Genomic DNA, 13,154 nt, shown 5'->3' with positions numbered 1-13,154 from the left:
AGAAACCCAATGCGTAAACATTTTTTCATCTTTGTGCGTGGGATCAGATTGCAAAAATCACATTGCTCAACAATAGTCTTAACAAATTGTTATCTGACCCAAAGACACACGCACACAACAGAGCTGCTCTCATGCGAGATGCTGTTTGGAAGGGCATGACATTGTAAAAACTGCAGGTTTACTCTTTTCATCCTCACCTCTGGAGGAAAGCCATTTGTCTGAGGCAGTTTCATTTTCAGCAGGGCGAGATTCTCTAGAGATCTGCTGGGCACATGGTTTCTGTCTCATTCTCTTTTCCTTATGTTCACTCTTTCTTTTTTCAGCCTCCCGGGTTGACACATTTTAATTTTTTTAATGATTTATTACGTAGGTATGACATTTTAGCCAAAATAAACTTCACACAAGTCATAAGTACCTTTTTTTGTTATTAGTTGTAGCTGAATTCTAAATGTAATTGTGGTTGGTTATTACAAGGACTGTAATTCTAAAAAAAATACAGATTTTTCATGTTTTAAGATTAAAATTCTTGAGTTGCAACATTCAAAACCCTTTGACATAAGGCGATGCTGTGTGTGTATATATGTGTGAAAACCCATATACATACAATTTTGTATATGAGATAATAAGCTGCTACTAAATATAAGTTAAAAGGTGTTATTTTAAACATCAGTTATTTCGAACCATGTATATGTGTTTGTGTGTGTGTGTGTGTATATTATGTATAAATGTATGTATGTATGTATATATATATATATTTTTTTTTAATTAATCTGTCACCTTGTGGGTGTAGTTATCAGTCACAATGGATATTATTTACTTATTGGTGTATTAAAGATACAGTAACAAAAAAAAAAAGATTTTTTTCAAGGATACATGTCAGGAAATGTTAATGAAAGCCACGTACAGTCCTGTATGTTAAAAACCTTGGCTAAAAATTAAAATTAATTTCAGGGAAAATGTCTAATATGGCTCATTTTAACAAATTACAGTGCACGGAGGAAGCCACTGATTATTGTGTGAATGAGAATGAAAATTTCCCACTGATCATTGTGAGCGGCCACTGTATCACTTCAGGTGGAGTTGTGCTCCCTCAGCACTTCTTAATGCCACCAATTAACTCTCTCTCTCGCTCACTTGCTCGCTTTCGCTCTCTCGCTGTCTATCATAAACATGCTTCTTCATGGAAAAAAAGAAGAGAGAAAGGTAAAGATTTAACCCAAGCACCTCTTTTTATTAATATTAAAGTTTAGTCATTGTTAAAGGAGACCCCAGTTTCCAATTTATTTTACCACTTCAACGCCTCATCAGTAACGTTAATAACTCCTGGATACTGGATTAGAGTTTTAAGTGCACTGAGGGAAACGTCAAATAAGCTGAGTTGTCAGCTCTCCATGGGCTAAAACGCTGAAATGCTTTGCTTTTAACTAAATTATTCGCCAATTATTTAAGCTTTTCTTGTGAAGACATTTAAAGACACCATAAAATCACCCAATAGTGGGTGAATTGGGAATTTAATGATGATAAATATTTTGTGAATGTTTATTTTTCAGTTGTACTGCGTTCAAGAGAGAACTAATATGCGTGCTAACATGACAGTGGCGACTCACTTAAATGAGTTACAGATATTAGATTTTAGTCGTAACGTTATTCTAACATAGCTCAAACACAGAAAGGGCTGTGTAGTAAGTCTTTTTTGCTCAAGGATGAATTTATTTGAACAAAAATACAGGTAAAAAAAGTAAATGTTAATATAATATAAAGTAATTGTTTTCTATTTTACTATAATATAGATTATAATTTGTTCCTGTGACGAAATGCTGAATTTTATTAAACTATTACTCACAGTCACATCATCCTTCAAAAATCATTTTATTATGCTGATTTGATTCTTAATTAACATTTCAGGATGGAAAAGGAATCTTAGTCACTTTTGATCAATTTAATCCATCCTTGCTAATTTTATTTTTATTATTTTTTTTTAAGTAGTAGTAACCTGTACATTGCTTGCATTGAATTGTATTTTTATATAATATTTTATATAAATTTTATAAATAATATACTTGAAATTCTCATGCTTAAACAATTAACCGTGAATGATTTTGACTCTGTTCAGCACAGGAAGAGTTTAGCATATTTCAGTGAAGTGCCATCTCCAAATTTTGACAATTCTGTCAGTTGGCCCAAAATACTCTCTCACACTGGCCCTAGTCCACTCAGCCGTCTTTGAGTCCCAGACTGACAGCTGCTGCTGCATGAACTACATAAAAGCGGCTGTAAATGTGATGCCGAACAGCCTTAGGGCCTCCTTACGCAGGTCTTTCATTGCTAAAGGCCACCCTTAACCCTCATTAACAGAGCAAGACTTCAACAAAGACCAACACAAAAGCAATTGGCCTGCTGTTTCTCCATTCAAATCCCTCTCTTTGAGGTTTGCGAGGTGTATTCCTCCCCTCTCCATGGATTTCTCCCCCTTCTTTCTGGAGAGCCCCTGATCAAACCCACACAGGAAGTGTGCTGGGAATGAGCAGCGCTGTGAGGCTGTTGATTGACCCAGTCCTCTTATAGAGTATTGACCGCCTTACTCCCAGACTTCTTCCCCGCTTCCGCTTTGCCTAGCACTAATTACTAATATCAGAGTGAGCTAATATTGTTATTATTGCAAACTCCATTTTATACTGCTTTGGAACAAATTGGATTTGTGGAAATTGTTGGCACGGTTTAGTGCTGATTAGAGCGAGTGTGTGTTTTGTTTACCGCCTGGATTTGTTGGCCTAACTGGAGCGTGGCCTGATAGTTTGAGCCTTATCTCATCTGTGCCTTCTTAGAGGCTGCGGCTAGAGTCAAAGGCTTTAATAGTGCAGCTTCAAAGCTGTCTAGCTTCTACATGTACGCCGTTGATAGAATGACAGATAGACAGGAGGACGGGGTTGTCAAAAAAATAAAAGGCTGATGAGGGACAGTCAAGTTGTTGTGTAATGAGTGCACTGCAATGCCTTATTTTGGGTCACAAGTCATACAGTAGTGAGATAAATTGTTACTTCATTGGGTTGAGTCAATTCAGTTTCAAATTATTATTATTTTTTTACTTTTCAAGCAATATCAAAAGTTGTCTGGCTGTGATTCATGAATAAAATAAAATAAAAATACTGTAATGCATTACTATTATAACGTTTTACGTATTTCTAATATAATGTTTTATAATTTCGGGGGTGACTGTCTAGATCATTGATCTCAAACTCAATTCCTGGAGGGTCACAGCTCTGTACAGTTTAGCTCCAATCAGCTATAAATCACACCTGCTTAGAAGTTTTTAGTAATCCTGAAGACCGTGATTAGCTGGATCAGGTGTGTTTGATTAGGGTTGGAGCTAAACGGTGCAGAGCTGTGGCCCTCCAGGAGGTGAGTTTTAGATCAGTGGTCTAGATCAGGGACGGGCAACTTCGGTCCTGGGGGGCCACTGTCCTGCGGAGTTTCTCCAACCCTAATCAAACACACCTGAACCAGCTAATCAAGGTCTTCAAGATCACTAGAAGGCTGTCGGCAGGTGTGTTTGATTGGGGTTGGTGCTAATCTCTGCAGGACAGTGGCCCTCGAGGCCTGAAGTTGCCTATGCCTGGTCTTGATGATACGAAGAAAAATATTAAAGAAATTACATTCTTGTATAGAAGAGCACTTTGGTGTAATGTTTTATTATTAGTGACGCCGGTTTGTTCAGATCTTTTGAATGATGAAATCCAAGTCATGTGGTATGAGTAGGAATATGCAGAAACTTAAATCAGGAGTTCATCAAACCATTATGACTGTGTGCCATGTCCAAAAGTTTCTTCAAATATCAGGAAAGTATTCTTATCACTTCATAAAATATAGACTGAACCACTGATGGCGGATGGACTATATTGACAATGTCTTTCATACTTTTCTGGACCTTGACAGTGTTATAGTGTGGCAGTAAATGGGACGCCCAAAAAGGTTGCAGTTTTAATCCAAAATAAATATCTTAAATTGTGAATTAAGCTTTTACGGGGGTAAGTGATTATTGACTATTTCAATTTTGGTGTGCAGTGACCCTTTAAATGAAACATTTTTAAGAACCAACCGAAATACAAAGATCACAAAATACCTTAAAAATACCTTTTCACGGTGTTATTTGAGATTGACCCAATAGCATCCGAAGCATCAACCCAAATGTCAGTATTTACATAATGTGTACAATATACGTACAGCAAAAATAGCATGCATAGTGTAGCCGCATGAAGAAACCTCTTGCGTTTTCCCCTTCTACATTACCCTTTAAAGAGTGTGTAACAAAAAGCTCTCAGACCGAACAGAAGCTGTTGTATTCTGCGTCCTTTTACTGATTGTATGTTTTTAAATAATATGTGTATGGTGAAATATTAATGAGACTCCGCATTAAACTTTAACTAGATTCTGAGGCAGATTAAACTAGACTATTAAATTTCTCTGACTGTGAAATAAAAGCGAATCCGATGGCAGTTGTACGCCTTTTTCCCTTGCGCAGCGCTGTCTGTCAATATCAATGAAGCTTGCGCGTGTCATTTGAGAAGCTTGGAAAAGAGAAGCAGGTGAAATTATTGCTGAATATCAGCCAGAAGGTCCCAGAGCAAAACAAGACGAAGGTTTTGTACATTTCAAATATGACTCATTAAAATAGAGTGGCACTCTGATTGAACAAACCAGATTGTGTGGTCAGGACAGTGAATGTATTTGGTTTTTTCCTTTTATTTTGCTCTAATTTGTGCTCTTTCATATCTAATTGACTCTGCATTTCCACGCTGCGGTAGATGGAATAGACAGAGGAGCTGTAATGAGACGTGCCCACTCAAGGCCCTGAGAGACCAACCCAGTTGCTGGGGTACAGCTGCTTCACTTGCCTCATTTGTGTGTATCTTGAAGAGGCTAGCAAAGTAAAGTCACAACTGACAGATGCCTCCCCAGCATCCACAAATTTCCTGCCTCTATGCGAGTCAGACAAAACAAGCATCGTATTAAAATAATAACCTGCTGTTTTGAATGCAATTGATGTCGTGTCCAACCTCCCCAACCCCCCCCTTCAAGTAGCCCTCCTACCAGAGCTGTTAGCTTTCATCTCAAAACATTTCAATTCGACGTCTGGACACCAGAAGCACCGCCGTCAGCGTCGAAACCAATCACAATTCCCCGCGGTCCAATTTACTGTTATTCTGTGAAGGTATTTGAAGTTCACATGGAGTAGCCAACATAGTTCGGCCGAAGAAACGGTTTCATTTAAAACTTGAAGTTCGGTGATGGGGTACGATGGGAATTTCGAATCTCGCTTAGTAGGGTCTTTTAACTTTTATTGAACATAAACTCCAAATCGTTCCCTTGTGTGCTGTTCTCAGAGTTTCCCCTCCGACGAAGGCTGGCCGTTCGCGAAGTACCTGGGCGCTTGCGGGCGGATGGTGGCAGTGAACTACGTGGGCGAGGAGCTGTGGAGTTTCTTCAATGCTCCCTGGGAAAAGAGAGTAGACCTGGCCAAGCAATTGATGGACATTGCGGAGCAGCTTACTAACAACGACTTCGACTTTGCTCTCTATCTGCTGGATGTCAGCTTCGATAACTTCGCCGTGGGCCCGCGGGACGGGAAGGTCATCGTGGTGGATGCGGAGAATGTTGTGGTGGCCGACAAGAGATTGATCAAACAGAGTAAGTAAATAGATTGCCTTTTCCCTAAATGTTCAGTAAATCTCTGTTTGGAATCTAATTACATTATACAGATTACATGTAATCAGTTACTGCTGCCCATCACAGTTGTCTCACACTCATCTCTAAAATATATGAATTAAAGTGTGTTTGTGTGTGTGTGTGTGTGTGTGTGTGTGTGTGTGTAAAATGGAATGACTGATATAGAACGTATTTGCCCAAAAATATGATCCATTGAAGTCCATATACCTTTCAACATTCGCCATGCTGTTCATTTTAATAATGTTTTGGGAGATGCCAAATTGTTGAACAACGGTAGCAATGGCTAACAAGGGTTTTGGAAAATCTGAGCAATTCTGTGAAACGGACTAAAAGAGACTCAAAACAGCATTTAGTTATTTATTTTTCACTTCTCTTGTAAACCTCAGTTTTGATTTGTTCTACACAAAAATCTGTCGTCTGACTTCAGAGGATTACAGAATACTTGTTTTGCTGTTTGCGTTTTCTCCATTTAATCATACAAATGGGTAATAACTATAATTTAATTATTGTTATAATTTTTGCCCTAACAAAGGAAGTCAGAAGGTTCCAAAATAACTAGTAGACTTTTTCTTTTTTTCTTTGAATAGGTACATATGTGTTTGGAACGGTTTTGTTGTTGTTGAATAAAACCAACAAACTAAAAGATAATATACTATACAATACTAAAATAAAATACAATAAAATATATATTAGAAATATAAAAATAAAATAAAAACAGAAAATTAAAGACTTTTTTTTTAAATCAACTGAAATAAAATATTTAAGTACTAAAATGACTTAAAAACTGAAATAAAAATAAAATTTGAATAGAAATACAAAACTGACAAATGACAATGCATTAGTAAAACTTGAATCAAAATTAAAATGCAAATATAAAAGTATATTTAGAATATTAATTTAGCAACTATATTTAAATCTGCTAAAATAGATAATTGATAAAATGGTGACATGTTATTACTGAATGAATTAAGGCATTTGATTCAATGTCACAAACAAAAAAAAAAACATTGTCGCCAATGTAATTCATTCTGTCTTAATTCCCACTGTCAAAAATTTATTACATTCATTTTAATTTTAAAGGCTGACTATTTTATAAGTTTCAACCATGTACACAAATACTGCATAAATATAATTAGGTTATAAAAAGTTCACATGCACTACTGCTGTTTTGAAGTTCAACCCGGGTGTCATTTCCTGACCGTATCCTCTCCTCTATCTCTTTTTCCATTTCCATTTAATTCACAGTCCAATCCATTAAAGTCATAAAAAGCCCATAGATGAATACATTTAAAGTAAAGGCTGCGGAAGCAAGTCGCTGGTTTGTTTTTTAAGCGCACAAAGTTTGACATCAGAAGCGGCTCTTGAAAATAGGTGGTGACCAGTTGTGCTAAGTCACCAGCTTACAGAGACATTTTGTGTTGCACCTTTTGTGTTTTGTGACCAGAATCCCAGGGGAGATGCATCGGATAGAACACTATTCAGAGAACAGGGTTTGTTCCTGAAAGCCTCAGATAGAATACGTGTCTGTGCAGGCGGGTGAGCGAGAGACTCACACGTGAGGACAGAGTGACGCCAGTCGGGTCTTTCTTCACTGGCGACTTGTCACGGTGCCAAAAGCCTCACAGAAGAAGCTCTGTCATTGAAGTGGGAGCGAGCCCTCGAGGGGAGGGTGTCCCCTTTTACCAGTCAAACAGCTCCGCCAGGATGAATTTAAATTGTTTCAGCTCGGCTTTGAAGGAGTACTAAAGCTAGACACTGTTTTTACAAGCAAGCTTAAGGATGTTGGGTTTCATTCACAAATAATTACCTTTTTAAGTTTGGTAATTATGTTAGTCAAAAACATTCTCCACTGGGATCACCACAATTTCTTACTTGTGATTTGCGGATGGTTCTGGACTACGGATGAGTAGCATAATACGCACCCAGGTGATCTCCATGTACGGGCTTGTTGCACAATAACTTCTGTACAGCTATTCGTCGTTAAATCTCTTTAAATGCAGAAACTAGTGCCATTCTCAAGCAGTTGGAAAACAAATACCAAATCGGTTACGTTTTTAAGGCCGATCTATCCCAATTCAAGATTTAATGATAAAGAAAAAAATTAAGAAATAGTTTTATTATATTATTTAATTTTTTTAAATTTACTTAATTTATTGTTATTGTAATGCTTTTAATTAAACCCAAAAACGGCACTGAATGACTGTAATGATACGTATTGTGGAATTAATAAAATATAATTATAAATATAATAAATTATAAATATAATTATAAATATATATATTAAATATATTATATTAAATTATTTTAAAGAACCAATAAGAATCAAAATTATTATTAATTTATTATAAATGTATTGATTTATTATATTTATTTTATTATAAATATAATAAAAATAAAATAAATAATTATATTATTGTTGTTATTATTATATATTTGTCTGTACATAGTTAATATCTATTAATTATTTCTATTTAACTTTTAATTCATCATTTATATGTACTTTATACAGTATCTATGTCTGTCTAGTTTCTTTTTTCATATCTATTCATACATCCATTCTTTTATCCATCCTTCTATCCTTTTTATATTTGCTTTTTGTTTGTTTTAAATAAATTTAGAGTCCATCTGCTCGTAAACTAATGTGATGAATCGTGATTTTGTGCTCGTTTGTTTGCACGGTTGGCCAGTGAATGGCATCCATTGTAATCAGCCCTGACAGGAAGTCTTGCATCGCATCGAGAATCTGATGTAGAAACACATTTCGACAACTGTGCAAATAGATTGAGAGCGAAAAGATTCTTTGTTCTGAACAATTGACGGCACAGAAGGCCAGTCAATTAGGCTGCAAGTTCACCAGTGCGGTATTTAAAGTGCACAAAGCGATACTGATCCGCATCTCCGTAATGAAATTATCCGCAGTGCTTTGGAGAGTCTCGGATACAGAATGTTTGTCTAGACCAGCGACACGGGGAAAGCCACAGCCTAAAATTAATTTCGATCTGGAGCACCGCTCCGCTCCAGTGACGCTCACAATCACATTTGTCTCTCTGGCCTGCTAAAGATGATCAAGTAGCTTCCTTTCATCTTTGCAGTGGACGGATGTCTTGTCCAGACATAATACAGCACAGATTAGTATGATGTGTTTGTAAAGACACAAAAGAGAACGGAGGGAAGAGAGGGAGAGGATGCAGAAGACGAGAGCAATCTGAATTCAGATTTGGATTTAATATAGAGTACTGTAAAATGCTTTATAAGTGAATATTGCGATTGGTATGTTTAGCATGCAGTTATTAAAACAATGTCTTTGACATGCTCTTACTTTTGATCTGCATAATTTTTTTTTCATTGACATATTTCATTTCAATGCGTCATTTAAGTGTTACAAAAATATCTGTAGCCTGAACCTTTTTTCGTGAAAATATTATCATTTGTTTACATAATAAATATACACAGTACACATTTTCATACAGGAACGATTGGTTTAATGCAATGATTATTTTCAGTTGTGGACACAATTTATCAAATTGATTTGAATTATCCTTAAACGTTATCGTATAAATATAGCATTTAATAATAGAGTAAAAATGACAGCTTAAAGCATTTCGTATAAATATTAATAAATAAGAACGGACCATGTCTTGCGTGTAATTTGTGTTTAAAGGAATAATTCAAACGTATAAACGTAAGCATTATGCTGTTGCCGTTGGTCCTCTTTGCGGCATAAAAGGGGGAACAACCGTTTGTCCGGTTTGCATAAATTGCGATGTATAAACTTGCCTCTGACCAATTTATAAAAAAAAAAAAAAGTGGACATGTTTGGGCATTGCAAATTAAATTAACTTCCACTGCTTAAGAACGCTTTAAAAATCACCCAAAGCACTACATCCTCAGCATCCACGGGACATATATTCTAAAATAAATGTAATAATTATGGTCATTTCCCCTCCCCGTGTGCTTTGACTAAAATTTATTGCAGCTTCTGGCTATATTTGCGTACAGCATTCATTTGTGCTTGCTAGGCTTCTAAACTAAGGGTATATTAATGCTGAGAAAAAAAAAATAAAAACAAAACAAAGTGGAATAACGGACTGCATGCTGCAGATGTTGTACATACGCGGGGTTTAACACGTACTTTACAGAGAATAAGCCCTTGGTTTTTCAGGGTTTTTAAACCCTCATGCACTCGCACGAAGACACAGACCCGCATTGAGACGTCGTACGTCTTGATGTTCCTGCACAGACGTGCATTAGAGGTAAGACGGGGCCTGATCACACATCCGTCACACGGACGTCTAGCAGAGAAAATGACATCTCTTCACCTTGGCTCTCAGCACCTGCAGATCTTCGTTGAGCGATGATTGAGTTCAGGCATTGGTCCGGGGGCCTGAGGCAGAGCCTGATGCCGGAAAAGAGAGATTGAGTCAATGGAGTCGAGAAAGGACAGAGGCTGGAGTGCATTGAGTTTCTCAAACATGATTAGGGGTTGGCATCTCCTGGGTTGTTTCACTCTAATCAATTTGATCATTAATGCAACTCCAAAGAGTTTCCCATCATAGAGATTGTTATTTATTTGCACCGGTTGCCAGGTTCTTGAAAAATAAGTGCGAAGATGAAGGTTGTATGGATCGGTGTTCTGGGCAGAGAAACAGACCAATTTGTGTCCCTTTATTAAGGAAGGAACATGCTGTACTTCAGAAATGTCCACCTGATTGCTTCTGTGCTATTTCTAAGTCACAAATTGCTCTCTTGGTCCATCGACTGATATTTTCACTGCGCTCGGACTGAATGAGAGTGTCCAAAAATGATTTATAAAAAGCGTGTATTGCTTTCAATTTTAAAATTAAAAATGCCGGCCGTATTTTAAAGAAATGCCATACCTAAAACAAACTTGATGATCTAATTGTGAAAAGACGATGCTAGAAAAAAGTGGCCAAACTGTGAACATTGTGTTTTGTTGCAGCAAACTAAAAAGCAGAGTAGCTTCAAAAAGTGTGTGTGTAAAGAAGCAAGAAAAATCGAAATTTACATGTTAAAGTGGATACATAATTATCTATTATTATTTTTAATTTATTTTTTATTCACATCCAAACAATTGACTGATTCTAAATCTTGTCATAGTCTTTACAAAAACACGAAAGAAAAAATAATTTAGTCTGTGGTACGTTTTTATTTATTCCAATTTTTTCAACCGCTGCATATTTACTCTTGTTTCTGTCGTCTGCTTTTAGATAAGCCTGAGAACTACGACGTCTGGTACGAGAGCAAGTTTGAGGAGTGCGACAAGGAGGCCTGTCTCTCCTTCTCTAAAGACATGTTGTGCTCCCGGGTCACAGTGGATCACAATTATTACGCCATCTGTCAAAATCTGCTTTCTCGCTATGCTATGTGGCGGGGCAGCTCCGGTGGACTTCTTCACGACCCCCCGCCACACATAGCCAAAGACGGCCAGCTCGAAGCCCTGTTGGACGAATGCGCCAACCCTAAAAAGCGGTACGGCCGCTTCCAGGCAGCTAAAGAACTGCGCGAGTACTTAACCCAGCTAAGCGGTACCGCTAGGTAATGACCGCCCATCTCCGTCAACACTCAACATTCACTCATCAACGTCCGACGACATCTTCAGGGTTTGGGGATCTTCTGTGACTTGATCTCAGACCGATCGTCCTTCACAATCTGTTACGTGTACATTTCGTTACGCTTACGTTGACCTTTTAAATTATTAAAACGTCTCGATTTCATTGCTTTTATTCAATGGTTTATTTTGCAATAAAGGCAGCGGTTACGTCACCATCGTCAGCATCCCCCCGGTTTCTCGCTGGATGTTTACTTGCAAAACGGTGACGCCTCAAAGGCAGCTGGGAACGCCGGTGCACGGGCATCAACTCCGTCCAAAACTTTTCAGCATACGTCTTCTGCCTAATTGATTCACTTACATTCCAGGAAGAATGAGTTTGGCACAAAGCATGACTTTGAGATGTTAGAGAGGATGTGGATGTCTGTACGTAATTAGAGCAGATTGGAGAGGGGAAATGAGCTGGAATTGCTTTGCATATACCAAAGAGTCTGGTTCTGTGTAACTCAAACCTCCGAACTGAAAGGGCAGAGCCTAAAAACCACCCCGGAGCAGATTCACGAATGCCAATGTTAGACTTGTTACGAAGATTTGTATTTGTGTTAATCAAGCAAAGTCCAGAGAGACGGTCACAATGAATCCAAATTACGTGGCGCTATTAAATCAGAGCGGGGTCCAGGTCTCTAATTGGCCGTTAACTATAAATAATGTACCGGCGCACAGCGTGATGTGCGGCACTATCAACTCCTCGACGTGCGAACGTGCATCCGCACGGGCCGAAATGGAATTTTCTATCTTTAAAATCCATCTTAACATTTCAATTTCACAGCTCTGCAATTGAATTAATCAAAATTTAATTAAACGTCTCTAACACTTAAGATCATTTAACTTTGAGCCATCAGCCTGCTGTTTTTCCCTTCCCTGGTTTGATTTTGCACTTGGTGGACCAATGAATTAGATCAGTATGCTAATGAGCATGCGTTAGATAATGAAGTACGCTAGCGCTTGACTGACAGCATCACTCCATTGAGCCTGGGTTTCGAAAGCTAGCTAATCGCTATTCAACTTGGCGTTTCTGCCAATGCAAATGAATTGAGATTCGAGTCCTTTTTTGTTTTTTGGTTAATGTTTTTTTAATTTTTTTTTATTCCATGTTTGAGTTCCTGCCAGTCAGAGTCAAAGCAATAAGTGTCCATCAGCCATTATCAGTAAAGATCCCTCCGCTCTTGTCAAATCTAAACCGGTGTCCGGATGGCCTCTCTTTTAGGTGTTGGCACGCGAGAGATTTTTTGCGTGCATAAATAACTGTCCGCTTTTGTACTGTACTTCTATTTCAGTTAAGTATTATATCAGCTGTGTCTGATTTTACTGTGCCTTTCATTCAGAAGTTGTATTTACAACTTTTTAGTCCGTTTAAATATCAATGAATAAATGAAAATATATAAATGAATATATATCTATATACTTCCGGTGTCTGTTGTGTAAATTATTTTTTAACGTCACTGCATTTGCTCAGTAATGTATATTTACTAAACGTCAATGCTAACATGAACCGTAACAATATTTAAGGGTAGTTAATGTTAAGCGATATTAATCTGTCTGGGAACAGATGTGAGCGCAATTTCTGACATGAATGAGGGACATTTAAAGGGATATTAAGATATTAAAATTGCCATTAATTACTCGTCCCTCATGTCCCATCCGTTCATCTTTAGAACACAAATTACGGTATTTTTGATTAATTCCGTAGACGGCAAGGGCGTTATCACGGCCAAGGTCATGAAAGGTAGCAAGGACATGTGTAAAATAATCTATGTGACATCAGTGGTTCAACCAAAAATCTAAGTTCGTGTGTTGAAGA

The 13,154-nt window shown here is 37.5% G+C and overlaps 1 protein-coding gene across 4 annotated transcripts in view; it reads left to right on the top strand.

Moving 5' to 3' along the window:
- dipk2ab (divergent protein kinase domain 2Ab) overlaps nucleotides 1-12,757 on the top strand; it is a 29,257-nt gene extending 16,500 nt beyond the window's left edge. For all 4 annotated transcript variants that reach the window (XM_043226921.1, XM_043226919.1, XM_043226923.1 and 1 more), the window contains 2 exons: nucleotides 5,382-5,685; nucleotides 10,953-12,757. In XM_043226921.1, coding sequence (XP_043082856.1) covers nucleotides 5,382-5,685; nucleotides 10,953-11,284 — 636 coding nt within the window. In that variant the 3' untranslated portion in view covers nucleotides 11,285-12,757. The remainder of the gene's footprint in view (nucleotides 1-5,381; nucleotides 5,686-10,952) is intronic.
- Nucleotides 12,758-13,154: the final 397 nt, after the last annotated feature.

Source organism: Puntigrus tetrazona, chromosome 24 (assembly GCF_018831695.1).
Source record: "Puntigrus tetrazona isolate hp1 chromosome 24, ASM1883169v1, whole genome shotgun sequence".
Lineage (NCBI taxonomy): Eukaryota > Metazoa > Chordata > Actinopteri > Cypriniformes > Cyprinidae > Puntigrus > Puntigrus tetrazona.
This window is presented reverse-complemented; position numbering and strand designations above follow the sequence as displayed.